This window comes from Marmota flaviventris, chromosome 2 (assembly GCF_047511675.1).
Source record: "Marmota flaviventris isolate mMarFla1 chromosome 2, mMarFla1.hap1, whole genome shotgun sequence".
Taxonomy (NCBI): domain Eukaryota; kingdom Metazoa; phylum Chordata; class Mammalia; order Rodentia; family Sciuridae; genus Marmota; species Marmota flaviventris.
In genome coordinates this window covers 121,779,582-121,795,565 of record NC_092499.1, presented here as the reverse complement: position 1 = coordinate 121,795,565, position 15,984 = coordinate 121,779,582, and the positions used below count along the sequence as shown (strand labels likewise).

Below are 15,984 nucleotides of genomic sequence, written 5' to 3'. Positions count from 1 at the left end.
AAATTTTTTTTTTGGTGTTGCTGTAGTCCCAGTGCCTAAAGCAGTGCCCAGCCACAGTACACATGCAAAAGTTACCTGCTAAATACAAGAATGAATAATCTGAATGGAAAGATGACATTTAAAAAATTCTCTACAATGTATCTTTATTTAACTTAATCCTAAAGCACTAAGAATATATGAAGAATCCTCTGTTGATATGATGGTTAAATAAGTTTTTTTTTTTGGTTACTGGGAATTGATGCCAGGAGTGCTCTACCACTGAGCTACCTCATGAGCCCTTATTATTTTTCATTTTGAGATAGAGTTTTGCTAAGTTGCTGAGGCTCATCTGGAACTTGTGAACCTACTTCAGTTTCCTGAGTCTCTGGGATTGTAGGCATGCACCACTGTGTCTGCCTGTACTATAAGATTTTAATTTATGCATAAGACAGTTTGAAAATCCAACATGTATATCTGAATGTCTAACTTGAAAACATTTTCAGAAAATGGAACCCAGAGTGAAATGTAATAAGCTGAAAATAAGACATTTATAAATGTAATTTAGTTGTTTTTATTAATTGTGATCCAATAGAGGGTAGTTTAGAAAATGTAAACTACTAATCATTATCTAAGGTAAAGAAGGGTTGGGGAACTCATTAGTCATCCTTATGGTTCCCAAGCAGCTGGGCACTATCACGCTCTTTCCACAGTGGTCGATGTATATTAGCTAGAATAAGGAATAATACTACAACAGAATTCTGCTTTCTGTTTCACTATTATGTAAAATGGAAGCAATGTCTTCTAATCATATATGTATCAAGGAGTAAAAACAATGATTTTATAGTGGAATATGTGAAAGATAATGGGATATTTTCAGAAAATAAAGATGTACAATGACACAAAAATCAGTTATTAGCAAATGTTAAAAGAACAGCCACGGGCTGGGATTGTGGCTCAGCGGTACACTGCTCAACTAGCACGTGCGAGGCCCTGGGTTCGACCCTCAGCACCACAAAAAAATAAATAAACAAAATAAAGGTATTGTGTCCAACTACTTCTAAAAAATAAATTAAAAAAAAAAAGATTAAAAAAAAAAGAACAGTCACCTTGATATCTCTGTTGTCAGTTGACTTGAGTTAATTTAGATATGGCAGTTATTATTTTGCTACAGCACTAATTCTACAGCACCATAAGGCTGTACTTAGTTTTAGATTAAAAAAAAAATGCAGGGGCTGAGGGTGTGGGCTCAGCAGTAGAGCTCTCACCTAGCATGTGCGAGGTCCTGGATTAGATCCTCAGCACCACATAAAAATAAATAAATAAAATAAAGGTGTTGTGTCCAACTACCACTAAAAAATAAATATTAAAAAAATGCAACATAACAGGCTTTTATCTGCCCCTCTTGGAATGCACATTTGTGAGAATCACATTTTAAAAATTACAAATAAACCGAAGTTGTAATTGTTTTTCCTTTAGCAATTGTTACCTGTATCTAGACTGAGAGCAAGATGAATACAACAGTCAAAGCTGTAAAGAAGTCTATGGTCTTTTATATACATTTTGTAAATATGGGTTTCCATTTCACTAGTGGCAAAAACATCCTTTCCTTGCAGTTCTCCATGAAAAAATTAAATAATTTTTAACAACCCTAGTTCTATTACTGAGATTTTAGAAACTATCCTGATATTTAAGAAATCAATTTTTAAATACAGAAACTGGTGAAGTTTTTCAAAGACAGTAAGGAGGAAAGAACAGTTGATTCACTTTTGCTTTTCAGTTGCAGTAAATTTACACACAAAGCTAGAGAGTTCGGCATAATGTAGGAGGTACCTGAATGAATGTGGCCAGTAAAACACAGCTCATCTCTTGCTCCAGAATGATCTTGTTCTGAAGGTTGTTGTAACAAGCAGCAATAAGCGAAGGGAACAGCACTTTGATCAACCGCGGGTCACTGAAATATTGGAAGGGCAACTGGCAGAGCTTCTGCAGCACTGTGGGGTGGCGGCCAGACTGCACGATTACCTGCGACAGAGGAGGAGTTCAGGTCCACTGCCAAGAGCCCCAGTAACACACCCCTCACTTCCCCCTCCATCTGTGCAGTCAGAACATACTGAGAGAGTGTAAAGAAAAAGGCTCCTAACTCATTAACAGAGCTTAAGTTGAGTGATATTTTAAGTGATATTTGAAGACAGCAGAAAATTTAAAATCTCATTTCCTAATTTGAGGAACAGATTCCAAAAGCTTTGTAGCTATATAAAAATTACTGTAACCCAGGATGAAGGGTGCAGTGTCCATGGAGAAAGGATGCCTATGAAATGCATTCAGAATACTCGCTGCTTTAACAAAGCACTCCCCGCCCCTTGAAAGCATAGTAGCCCCATTCCTTAAAAACCTGCAAAGAGCTCACTCACTAGTAAGATACTCTCTCCTGTGCCCTCCCCACTTCCGTCTTCCCTTAGCCTAGCTCACTGGATATACCAAATGCAGACAGAGGCAAGAAAGAAAGAGAGAGAGAGAGAGAGAGAGAGAGAGAGAGAGAGAGAGAGAGAGAGAGAGAGAGAGAGAGAGAATGAATAGGGGATCAACTAGAAGGGGAATAGGAACTGTTTCAGCAAGCTCAGGCTCCAAAAAATCCTCCAACCCATACTTCTTATCTTTGTTCCCATCAGTGCCACTGAATCTAAAAGGAGAATTGTTTACATAAATGAGACTGTTGTCTTGAAACAGTCTAGGTTTACAACTGTGTACATTTTAAGAAATAGGGCAAGGCAATTAATGGGCTTGCAGGGAAACCCTCCCGATTCATTCCCTCAGCCTACATGATAAACTAAGAAATGTCAAAATCAGATCTGTTTCAAGTAACTCTGATTAGACAGTTCTAATATGAAAGAGCTGGGTGACCCAAAGCCCACTTCATGGTGCAGGAGGAAGCTCTGAGAAGGTTAGGAACACTGTAAAATGTAAGGTCAGGACTGTAAATTGTACTTGGAAAAACACAATTTTACAGGTACACACCCAGACAGGACTGCATTCAAATTAAAACCAGAAGGACAGAATGAAACAGCAGAGGCAGGAGAAGCATAAATTATAGGGATTTACAAGTTTTCAAAGTACTTTTAACAATACTTTAAGAACATACTCTTAGATGATAATGCAGTTTGGTTTAAGAACAAAATCAACAAAGTAATAGTTCACATATTTTTGTTCAATAGCTAAAATGACATCAAAAACCTTTAGAGAATGTTGATAGGGACTTGTTAATACCTTCAAATCCGAAAGGAATTTTAAAGACTTGCATTATGTGACAATTCCACACAAGGCTGTGTGCTGCCATGTCTGACGTGGCTGAGAAAAGTATGCCCTATCATTTAGTTTATTGATAATGCATTTACTTAAGTTTTATTTTAATTATTAGATACATATTTTATAACACAGCCAAATGGTTGCCACTTTAGAATTTATAATGATACCATTATTAGAAGTCTTAATTCCTCTTTGGACAAATATTAAGAATGCTTTTTTTTTCTTTGAAATGCTAAATGCTATCACTGGATGATTTGATAACTGAAAAGATATTAAACTGGCCAATCTGGCTGGCACTGGCACAATGATAACTCCATGACATCAACTGCTGGTTCTTGGTAAATTAGCAGAGAATGTCAGAGATTCACCAGAACTTACTTCACTTGGCCTCCTGAAGCAGAGGGCAGAACTAATTATCTGTTGCCAGAATACAGAGTGAATTTAAAGATATCAACAGCAGTATAGTGAGATGACCTGCCAGAGGCCACTATTTTTAAGCCTCTGGATTGTAGAAGACACAAATGAATGTAGGCAGTTTCGTTACCTTGGAGCTAAGAAGTTCTACTCATAGGACCACCATATGACAGAACCAGGTTACATGTAAGGAATCTACAGGGCTGGGAAGACCTCCACCTTTCCTGGGCTTGGTGGTGAGCCAGAGTGGAACATCTAGTTGGTAATGTCATTTGAATCACATTTCAGACATTGTGGGAGGGATGGAATCAGGAGGTCCAGGAATAGGCTAAGCTGTAGCACTGAGATGTGGTGGGCTAATTCATGTGGGCTTGTGGCAGAGGGGTGGCAGGTGGATGTCATGGGCATGAACATTCAACTGAATTAGGCTAAGCGCTTCCCTTTGGGGCAGGGAAGCAAGTCTAGGAATGCAAACATCCTGAGTTTGATGCTCTAGGCTTTAAGCCCCAAGAAAGAGTTGCCCGAGGGGCTTTTGAAAGATTGGGCTGGAGGATGAGGGAAGAATGTCTCCACTTTTTGTGGAGTACATAGGAGCATTCCTCAAGGCTTTCCTGGAGCCATTCTTGTTCATTTACTGAAGAAAAAAGCATAGATAATACAGGTTCTTCTTTTGGTCTTCTAAGAAGAGACAAGAGTCATAATTTCACAGTCTCCAAAGAAGGACATCTTTTACCTAAATGCCCTGTGGACCACCAATTTTTTTCTCTTGTATCACTGGTGAGGGGCTGTAGGAATGGGTGGAGGAGGGAGAGACAGACCCATGACTAATACTTCTTTTTTAGAATTAGTAATAATTCTGGAAGTAGTAGCTTTAGAAAAAGGAAAGCTGGAGCTGGCACAGGTCATGCTCCTATAATCTCAGCGACTTGAAAAAAGAAAGCTGCATACTGGCCATGTGTGCTATAACCTGGTGGAAAGACAGGGCTAGGAGGACTGATTGCCAAGAAGGAAAAGGAATCTGGTTTAAAAAAAAAGAGAGAGAGAGAAAGAAAGAAAGAAAAAGGAGAGGAATCTGAGTAGACAAGTGAGCATGCTGATTCTTTCATCTGCTGCTGACCTTGGCCACCCACTAGGCCTCTGGCTCCAACCAGGGAGGGCTAACTTCAGCAGACATTTATTGAATGTCTCCAGTGCTAAGTGCCAGACTAATATTATAGAGACACAAAGAGAATAAAGAAAGTTTCTTCCCTAAACACATGAATGAAGATGCGATATGATAGGAAGGATCAGGCTTTAACTCTCAGGGAGATGAGTTGGGTATACAAGTGACAATAATAAAAGGAGGCTGGGAAGGCTAAGGGAGGCCCATGGGGGCCTCATGGGACAAAGAGATTGCTCTTACCTAGGTGAATGAGGAGGGCTGCACTGAACATTAAAGGTTGGATCAGATTTGGGCACCTGGAAATCCTAAGTGGAAGACCCTCAAACATTCAATACTAGACTGTTAGTTGGCTTGACCTGCCATAACAAAGTAACATAGACTAGGGGGCTTAAATTAATTTCCCACAGCTCTGGAGCTGGAAGTCTGAAGTGAGGGTGTTAGCATGATCAGGTTCTAGGGAGGGCCCACTTCCTGGCTTGTGGATGGTTGCCTTTTGACCATGTGCTCAAATGACCTTTTCTCAGTACCACTGGTCTATCCTTATGACCTCATTTATCCTTAAATAAACCCTAAAAGCCCTATCCAAATACAGTCACACTGGGTTCTAGGGCTTTAATAAATGAATTTTGGGAGAACACATTCAGTTCATAGTGCAGCTCTGACTCATTTCTTATCACCACCCAGAAGGGGATTTTATTAGCAAGGTGCCATGGCTAACTAGATGCATTTCAGAGTCCAGTGGCTTTTCCTGGGTCACTCACTGGTTCTCAGTGGTTGTAGAACATGAACCTACAGGCTCAAGAGTGCTAACCTTTGGCGAGGGCTCTCAGTCTGAATCTGTTCTGACAGGCTATGGTCACTTAACATTTGAGCCTCAAGGTCCTTCTATAAAAACAGGTAGATGCAGCCTTTAAAGTTTAGGTGAGGATCTAATGAGACAATGTTTGTGACCACAAAGTACAAACCAATGTTAGTTATGAATATTTGGTTGGCTCACTAGTTCTGCTATTCTGAGTCCAATCCTCATGTATTAGGACTACATGTCTCCTCCCAGTGTAAGGCCTAATGAATGAAGACTTTGCATCATCCTACCCCATCCCTCTTTAGAGTAGAAGGGCTGGCAGAGACAGGCCCTCCTCTTTGGTTGGGACCTATCAGCAAGCTTCATGACACCTGAAATGTCATTGCTAAGATCTCTCCCTGGCCCTGCCTGCACAGGAAAGAGCTATGCAAACAGTGCTGGGGATGACAGCCAGGATCTTGTGGTGGCAAAGTAGGAAATGCATTCTGACAGCTTTGAAAAGAAAATCCCAACATAAGCACCATCCAAGAAATACAGGTAATGATACAGAGAAACAAAGGCTTAACTTACTGTGTGTGCATGTTTTGAGGCTGTTGTGCTACATTTGTCAATCTGAAAACAGCAGGTAGAGCCAAAGCTAATAGGCTGGTGTTGTGGGCTCCTGATTCATACCCAGAATGAAATTTCCCTTGAAGTACTTAATGAAATCCTGAAGCCCAGAAGTCTTCCTAGACATCATGGCCAAGCACAGCCTTTCGTTTACAACTCAAAGATATGGTGGCAGACACCATGTATCTAAGTGAATGTAGTTTAATCCCCAGTTCCAAGAGGGCAGAAACTGTCCTCCGCTGCTCTGCTAGAGGGCTAGGCACAGAGCAAATCCTCAAACATAAGTAAATGAATGAAGTAAAGTGACAGAGAGCCCTTGGTTAAAACACTCCTTGTAGGTGAATCATAATCATTTTTTTCTCATGAGGCACAGATGTCATTTTCTGACTTGGAGGCCTCCATGGTATCTACATTCTGTTGCCTCAGGTATGTATAGCCAGTTCATAAAGAATGGATTTTGTGAGACGCTGTCTCCATCTCTAGAGGGAATTTGGGATTGGGATCCTCAGGATCCTGGGCACCAACTCAGAAATCCCTGTGTAGGTTAAAAGGAGAGGTCCAGAAAAGACCTTCATTCTTTTGTGGTGTGTGCAACACTGATATCCCGTGTTATGAAGGAACTTAAGGTCTTCTAGACTATTTCACTGCCAGAATCTCAGCAGTAGACAACACAGCAGAAATCCCAGAGAGTACTCAGGAGGTTCCTCTACCTACATCATCTGAGTTGCTAAACTCTGAGATGGGTAAAAAGGGATTATTATGCTCTTATAAGGAAGAAACTTATACTCAGAAAATTCAAGACATTTGTCCCAGGTCCCTCAGCCAGTCATTGGTGAAGTCAGGCCTGTAAAACACTAGTAACTCTGACTGCGGGCATCTTCTTACCTCCCAGGCCCATGCAGGGCAGAGAGCTCTCTATCACCAGGCCTGTGCTCACTTCCATGACTGGCTGTCAGTCTGCTTCTTGCATGATGTTCCCAGGTCAGAAGAAGATGAGGATGATACACTGCCACTCTAAACAGACTAAACCAACTGACATACAGATTAAACTAACACAAAAGGCCTTTCTTCAAAGACACATCACTCTTCCTGGCTCAGTATCAAATAACGAGTTCTTGGCTATGTGCTGTGCGGTGCTGGGTTTGTCTCAAATTATCAGATATAAGACCTTGAAAGAGAGGAACAACAGTTGGTGATAGGGCTAGATTCTCAGGAGTGAACTGTTAGAACATGTGATGTAAAATGAACACTGTCTTGCAATGAACACTGTCTTGCAATGGCTGTGCAGTCAGCTGCCTTTGGCCTCAATAGATTCTGAGTAACTGAAAATCTGGTCTTAAATACATATTTGGGGGTTTTAAGGTATATTTTAATGAAAACACTTTCTTGTCATCTTTAAATAAAAATTTCCCCCCTGGTACTGGGGATTGAACACAGGACTTCATACATGCTAGGAAAGTACTCTTTCACTGAACTATACCCCCAACCCCTTTTAAAAAATATTTTTATTTTAAGTTAGAGTCTTATTATGTTGTAAAGGCTATCTTTAAACTTATGATCCTCCTGCCTCAGCCTTCCGAGTAGCTGGGATTAGTATGTGCCACCAAGCCAGAACAATTTGCTTTTTAAATCTAAAGCTGCTTTGGCATCAGGACTTAATTGTTTCCAGACCCATAGGTTTTCCATGCCACTGCACGCTAATTTCCTAGTGCTCTTGATGCCTGTGTTATTCATGTTCTCCTCTGTAGGAAGTCCTTGTGGCAACTTCAGGGGCTTGACTCTTATTAAACGTTTAACCACTTTCAGTTTTTTAGTCACTGAAGGGAATGTGCTCTTTTGATTACAACTATCTTTATTAGTTTTTTTCCCAATGTGTATGTATGTCTTTTTGTAGTTTTTATTCTGGTAATGACAGGCAGTTTATGAAGGTGTTGAGAATCCCCACCATATTTCATGGTCTGCAGGTGAAGTCTGAAATACTTTGTCTGGAATTCTTGATCTGGTGATGAATCCATCTGTACAAATGAGAGACTCCACACCTTCTCTCAATCTGTAGTACTCTGGAGGTCTCTGAATGAGCCCACAAGAGCAAAATCCTTGCCATAAGTGTAGCAACTGTAAGAGGCAGTTACCACTAAATGTCTAGCCTCTGGTCTTAAAAATTTTAAACAAATGCTGTTGTATAAAATATATTAATAATATGAATACTTAGTGTGGTCTTGGTACAGTTTTGCCAAAAAGCTAAATATAAAACAGAAAAAAAAAAAAAAAGGAAAGTGGAAGTAGGGTACTGATAGGTCTTGCATTCTGGTCCAGAATGCAAGCAGCCTAGAGAGAGTTTGAAGACTTCCCATCTATAAAATGATAGCTGTCCCATTTACTCCATAGAGAGTGGCTAGCATGGCCCATCATATTACATAAATGGAAAACAGCCTAATTCTCCTGTCCCCTTTGAAGACTCCCTTTTTCCAACTGGGAACACCTGGAATGAAGTCAAAAGCAAGGAAAGGAGGAAGCACGCCTCTGAGCAGATCAGTCTATTCATCAAGTATTTACTAAGCATCCATTCTGGCCAAACCTGGGGGGAGACACTGAGCAAGTCAGAGACATCCTGACACTGCCCTGTTTTTCCACAAAATCCAGATCAGTTATTCACAGCAAAGTTCTGCAAACTCTAACTCAGTCTACCAATTCACATTTTAGAACCAAGTCTAGTACAAGAGGGTCTTCTTGTCTCCAGGATCTTGGAAGCAGCAAATTAAAAAGAAGACTGCTGGAGACAAACTGGTAAACTGACAAGAGGAAGAAAATGGACTGACATGAATAAGTGAAAGGGTGGGAATGAAAATTATTTCAAGCAGAAATGAGAATTCAGAAAGTTGCCTGGAACCATTTGATGTAAGAGTAAACATCTCTACCCTTTTCAGTTGGTTTGAGAACAAACTGTATTGTAATAAAATATCTTATTATTATAACCAATTACCTTTATTTAGTACTCTACACTTTAAAATTTGTTTCCACATACATGATAATCCTCGTGTACCTAACATTGTAATAGGAAAGCACTTCATAAGGTACCAAAAATATATATTATATTAAGTATAATTTGTTTACAATAGCAGGAAGTATATAATATTTCTTAAAAATGATTGGAAATAAGGCTGGGGCTGGGGCTGAGTGGCAGAGCACTTGCCTAGCATGTGTGAGGCACTGGGTTCGATCCTCAGTACCATACACAAAAAATAAATAAAATAAAGGCATGCTAGTCATCTAAAACTATAAAAAAAGATGGAAAATAGTTAATGTTAGACACATATTTGTGTTTTAGACACATATTTGTGTTTTGACTACCTGCAAAATTCACTTATGAGAACAGTTTATTCCCTAACCATATCAAAACCATGATACTAAACAATAAACTAGAAAAAGGCTCTGTAGCAGTTTCTTGACCCCTTACTTATATAAAAGTTCAACCACAGTGTTCTATAAGTAAAATCCCTAGCTCTCTAGAGCTCACATACAAGCAAAACAAACACAACATAAAACACTCATTTTACCTATTTACTTTCAATCTGCTGATTTTACTAAGATCTAAAAGTCAGAAGAAAAATGTGAATTTTCTCCTTATTTAAGGGGACTTCATCAATGGTTTTAAAAAGCTCTGTATTTTTTCCTCTATAAGGCCCTTTGCCAAGTTTCTTAAGACTTATGTTGCTGGGACCCTAGCCCTGTTTCTATCACTGACCAGAAAACAACCATACCCAGCCTTGATCCAGAAACATAATAGTTTAGGCAAAGACAGACTGATGTGAATCCTCAGTCTTTAATAGTCTGCAGGATATACACTGTATGAGGATAGGGGCTATATGTCCCTTTTATTCACTGCTGCATCACCAGTCTGTGTCACAGTACCTAACATAGTTCCTGATTAATGATAGATGTTCATTAACTATTTGGGGGAATGAATGAATGAATGAATGAATGAATGTTGGTTCTCACACCTGACTCCTGCGGCTTGAACCACCACACCAGGGCCCTGGCCTGCTCATCCCAAGTCTTTCAAGGTCCTTAGATAGTGCCGTCTTTGAATTTGTTAGGACAGATGATGGGTACTTTGGGCAGCACCCTGTCTGAGCCACTGGCCTCTTGGCACAATGGTATAGGTAGTGGGGGCAGGGTGGTGGGGCCACAGCAGTTTCTTTCAGCACACATTGAGAGATAGTCTGTCAAACCTAAGACTAAACCAGTTCGGTGGGCCGGTGTGGCAGGGTGAGTGGGGTGTGGAGCCAGACAGAAATGAATGCAAATAGTTAAATCTTACTAGGGCAAATTCTTTAAACTGATGAATTCTTGATTTGTTTTTTTCCTTTTCTTGTCAGAGACAAAATGTCCTCAACAGAGGGGCAAAAATAGGTGTCTAGACATCTAAATTCATTAAAAGAGACAGCTGAGAGAGTCTGTAAATCATTGGAACAAAGAATATTTTTCTAGTAGAGTAGAAACAAAGTTGTCCGTCGTTGCATTCTTCTCCACAAAACTAGCCCTGCTGCAATGCTCAAGAGGCAGCAGCTGTGGCTGCCAGGCTCGGTAGTGTCCTGGCCAAGCACTTCTTCCACATTGCTTAGTTTGTCACACCTGGAGCAGAGGCCTAGGACAGAAGCAATATGACAAAAGGGTCCTTGAGGCCTGGGACCTCTACGTATTATATAAAGAAAATGGCATGCCCCTCACACATACCTTGTTTCTTTAATCTGATACTTTGGTGCATAGGGTAGGGAATGGTGGCTTTATTTTAATATTTCAGGAGGAAAATCTGAAGCATCTGTTCACATATATCATGGAATAAAAATTAGAGCAAAGAAACACAAATATTCTCTTGTCCAGCACTGCAAGCAAATTCTTCTCCTCCCAAACTGGCTTCTCCCATAATATGACTTTTAGGCTGAGAGTAAATGCACAGATCTTGGCAGACTGTGTGGGAGGGAGGCCTTGGAGCAGTAACCTTCTTCCTGGTGGTCCCAGGATTCATTGCTGTCTAGAAGCAGCAGAGCAGTGAGGAGGAAGGATGAGAGACAGAGAAGGGAAGGAGGGAAGGCAGCAGCTAGTGTCATTGGAGGCTAAAGCCAGTGGCTGGGGGCTTGGTCTCTCACATGCTCTGGAAACTAATGATCCTAGAGAAACAGGGCTCTGCTTGTGTCCTGCTGGGCCCCTGCAGAGAAACTGTAAAGGCTTCTAGCCAGCTTCCTATGAGAAGTAGGCCGTGTCCAGGGTGCTACTAGCAGAGAGACATGAAAAGGGGCTCTATCCAGGTCCCTTCATTCTACTCCTGCAAAGGAGAATAAATGCTTCAGAACCAGGGATACTGCTCCCAGTACTGGGCCTTCAGTGGGGAGACCTACTGCTCGCCTACCCATTCTCTACATAGTAGAGGTGACACTGACACAGGCTTCCTATCCTCCTCTTCCCAGTAACATTTAGAGGCTCCTCATCTTCTAGAGGATCATCCCCAAGTTCTAGTTTTGCACACAGGTCCCTCAGGCCCTGGCCCTGCCTGCCTCTTTAGTCTTAGCTCTTGCTTTTCCCCTATATGCTGAGCTCCAGTCAGAATAAAATAGCTTGTAGTCCTGGTAAGTGTCAGGCTACTTACATCTCAGTTACTATGCTCAGTTTCTTTCCTAAGCCTCCAATGTCTTTCCTAACTCGCTACACAGTAAGTCTCTATTTCACTTTCAGGAATCAACTCAGTTGCAACATTTTCCAAGAGGGACCTCTTGCATAGATCCAAGTGTGTTTATCATCTGTCCCCTGCTTTGCCCCAGGAAACAAACAACCAGAAGCAGGGATTTTGTCTATTTTGCTTTGCACTGTATCCTGGATGTCTAGAACAGTGCCTGGCATTTGCAAGCACTCATTAAATGTTTGCTGAAGGAAGGAAAGAGTCTCAGCACTGATGGCACTGTTTCTGGGCTACAGACTCCACAGGACAAGCTCTGGGATGTATCCATTTCTGCATCTTCCAGAACACGGTTTGACACAGGGTGGGCATTTAGCTAAAGTTCATAAATGAGAGTAGAAAGGGTGCTCATGAGGACACCAAGCTCATAATACTGGCATTTACCCAAGAACAGGTCACCTTCCAGTTTTCTATTTGAGGCTGGAGCCTTTTTCCTTCTTTCATGTGTTTATTCTGTAAGGAAAAGAGTAACCCCTTAAAAGAACCATGTTTTAAATTTGCTTCAAACACATCCTATAGCACAAGAAAGCTAGGCAAGATTATCTCAAACACTTGGCCAACCCTCAGAACCACAGGTTCTACAATTTGCCAGGGACTCTACTCAAAAGTGCTGTTTCCATTTTAATTTACACTTGAGAAAAAGCCCTGTCTATAGAGCACTGACCTTGGAATTTGTATAGACTTAATGTATCATCATAGATTTGAGGGATTACTCTATTTTAGATTTTCTATGTATTTGCATTATCTATGCCACTGGGGAGTAGGTTGGTAAGGTGAAGCGGGGGGGGGGGGGGTCACAAAAAACACTGAATAATGCACTGGGAGGCCCAATTCCAGTGAGCTGCACCAAGTCCTTATCCTTTCTGGCCATGAGAGCAGTTGGGCTAGATGATCTCTGAAGGCCTGTGATTTTGCAGAAATCACATAATCCTGTGCTATAAGCATTCACACACAGATGTATTCTGTGCAGCCCATACCTCCAGGTACAACATTTAAATATGGTAAAAGAGGAAGAACATAGAAGGCATTTTTTTTCTTATGAAAGAATGAAAAAAAGTCATTACATATGACAACTTAAAATTCTCAATTAATACCTATTCCGATTTTCTAATTCAGCTTCTTTAAGAAAAGAGAACTGATCACCTACACACACACACACACACACACACACACACACCGAACTGGAAAGAGTATGCAGGATATGTATATAAGAGGATAGACAATATTTAATAATGCTTTAAGATACAAACATTCCAAGGAGCTTTGGACTCGCCTATAGGAGAACTGGGGACAAACTTTCTTCACTATGGAGCTCCCGGGTGGTGTGAGAACAGTGGGTTAACATATGCAGAGCATGGACCGAAAGGTTTTCTGGTCACAACCTAACAGCTGCCAGAGACCATGGATGCATTCCATGGAGCATTTATGGGCTCGCCAGCACTAGTCTATGACAATTTTATTTAATCATAAAAATATAATAGTAGTCAAATCTTTTTGTAGTTTCAGTTTACTGCTTTCTCAAGTGAAATAAATGGTCTCTCAGATTTCTTCTGCTTTCATCTCTCTGCTTTAAGTATAGTAGGATAAGGTTCCAATTAAGGCCCATTAAATGTTCACATTGATTCATGTGAGCCATTTTCCAGTTTCTCTTCCTAATGCAATCTCAGTGCACCTTTGAGTTATCTCTGTGGTGTGGTTTTAGTTTAGCCATCACCCATACAGAAGAGAATTATTTGGGTGTGAGGTCTCCCTCCCTCCTACTTCTGCAGCCCAAGGTGGTGAGTGGAGATTCTCCTTCACTGTCTTCCAGACAAGCATATGTTTATCACCTGTCAGGTATGTTCAGCTGAACCAGGCGTGCTCCTTGGTAAGGAAGCTGGCAGCTGGCCATAGCCAGACTGACTCTACCAAGCCCCTTGGTGGCTGTTGTCAGAGAAGAATGTCGAGTGACAACCCAGAGACCCTGCAAGAGGAAGACCCCCTGGTACTTTTACATCTTCTGGGTCCTCAGAGGAACCTTGTAGGCAGGGGACACATGGAGCTTTTTCCATTTTCTCAACAGAGGGAGAAACATGCTCTAACAGCAGAGTGGCTTACTTAAGGTGGCAATAAGTGCCAGAGCTGATTGGAATGGATACTCAAAGACTTTCCTCATTAAGTGCAGGGAATCTGGAGGCAGACAATGATAATTTCAACAATGATGAGTTACCATTTGTTCTGGGTAAGGGAATATGCTAATCACTAGGTGAGTGATCTAATATACTTTGTACACCAATCCTATGAGGTGTTATTAATATATTAATATGATCTCTATTTTATAGATGAGGAAATAGGTACCATGAAGGCAAGTGGTTTGTTCAGGATCACAGGGTTGGTAAGAGGTACAGCTGGACTAGCACTTTGGTCTGCCTGGCTCCAGAGCCTAGGTTCCCCTCATCAGGCTACAAGAGCACAGACCTGTCCAGGACCCCAAAACACTAGTTCTCTAGCTAGGAGTGTGCATCTGATGGTAGACTGCACATTCCCAAAGGAACTATATGTGAAGAGATTTAAGGAATATATTTTGAAAAGCCCTCAGAAAACTTATTATTAAAATGAATGATATGGTGATTTTATAACTTTAATTGTAGATTTTCCCACTGTGTGCTTGCTTAGAGTTGGACATACTTGCCAAAAAGTTTTTTCTCAAACCAATGCATAAAACATCAGAGTAGATTTTTTTGTGATAATGCTACCAATCTGGGGAGCAAAGACTTCAAAGGCATCTACTCTCAGTGCAAGTAGAATGAACTTGGGACCTGTAAGAAGGATATGTCATCTTCTCAACAACCTTGTGAGTAGGACTTCTGTCTCTGTTACAGCTGGGGAAAGCAATACTCTGGATAAACTGCCCAAGGCCAAATACCCTGAGTGGAAGGAGGTGCTGGGGGGTACACCCAACTTTGCCTTCAAAGCTTCCCTTGCACATTGCCATTTTCTCACACATAGGACTGGCCACTGTTCCTTTGGATCTCAAATCTACTGGTTCCAGAAAAAAACCTTAAATCAACATATTTATTTTAGAATAGATTAAATTATAGTGCCAAAGAGATGGCTAAAGTTAGCATTTAGCCAAAAATCAGTTCCAGGAGATCTGGTCAATAAAACTGAAGTAAGGCATCTTTCAAAATCTAGGGCCATTTTAACCTTTTCTATAGTATTATACATAGGAGAGACTTGTGTCATTTCAACCCCTAATATTCAACACATATTTATTAGGTAGCTTCTAAGAGCCCAGAACTGCCAGGCATTGGCAACAAAGACCTGCCCTTAAGGTACTTACAATTAATTTAGTGGGGTAGGAGACACATGAAATAAAACAAACTAAATAAATAAACATCATAGCGTAATAAATGAGTGAAGAAAAATAAAGGATAAAGGGAAAATAGTGACCACAGGGCTCATACACTATTTTAGGTACTGCAGTAAGGTACTCTGACATAACATTTGAGGAAAAAACCTTTGGAGGTAAGCCCCTCAAACCACGCTGATTTATTCCTTCCCTCCCTTCCTTCCCCTTTTTCTTTCTTCAGTGCTGAGGACTGAACCCAAGGGTGTAGTACCACTGAGCTACATCCCTGGCCCTTTTTGTTTTGAGACAGGGTCTCACTAAGTTGCCAAGGCTGGCCTCGAACTTGGCATCCTCCTGCCCTCAGCCTCCCAGGTGGCTGGGATTACAGGTATGCATCACCTGGCATGGTTCTATGCTGACTGCTGAAGGAAAAGTTCCAGGCAGAAAGCAGCAAGGATGATGGCTTGAGGTGAAAGATGTGGAAGATGTGTTTGAGGAGCGGTCAGGAGGTTAATGTGGCTAGGGTGGAGTATTTGTAATCACTGAACTTGGAAATGAAAATGACTAAATTATTGGAATGTTGGTGTAGCCATAACTGCCCAATTCATCTTAGAATCATAAATTTATTCTCTATCACAGCTTGAAGAGCC

General features: G+C 41.0%; 1 protein-coding gene across 6 annotated transcripts in view; it reads right to left on the bottom strand.

Annotated features, from left to right (window-relative positions):
• Window positions 1–15,984, bottom strand: part of Scaper (S-phase cyclin A associated protein in the ER) — a 454,707-nt gene that overhangs the window by 4,487 nt on the left and 434,236 nt on the right. For all 6 annotated transcript variants that reach the window (XM_027925223.2, XM_071608497.1, XM_071608494.1 and 3 more), the window contains one exon: window positions 1,810–2,001. In XM_027925223.2, the coding sequence (XP_027781024.2) occupies window positions 1,810–2,001 (192 nt within the window). The remainder of the gene's footprint in view (window positions 1–1,809; window positions 2,002–15,984) is intronic.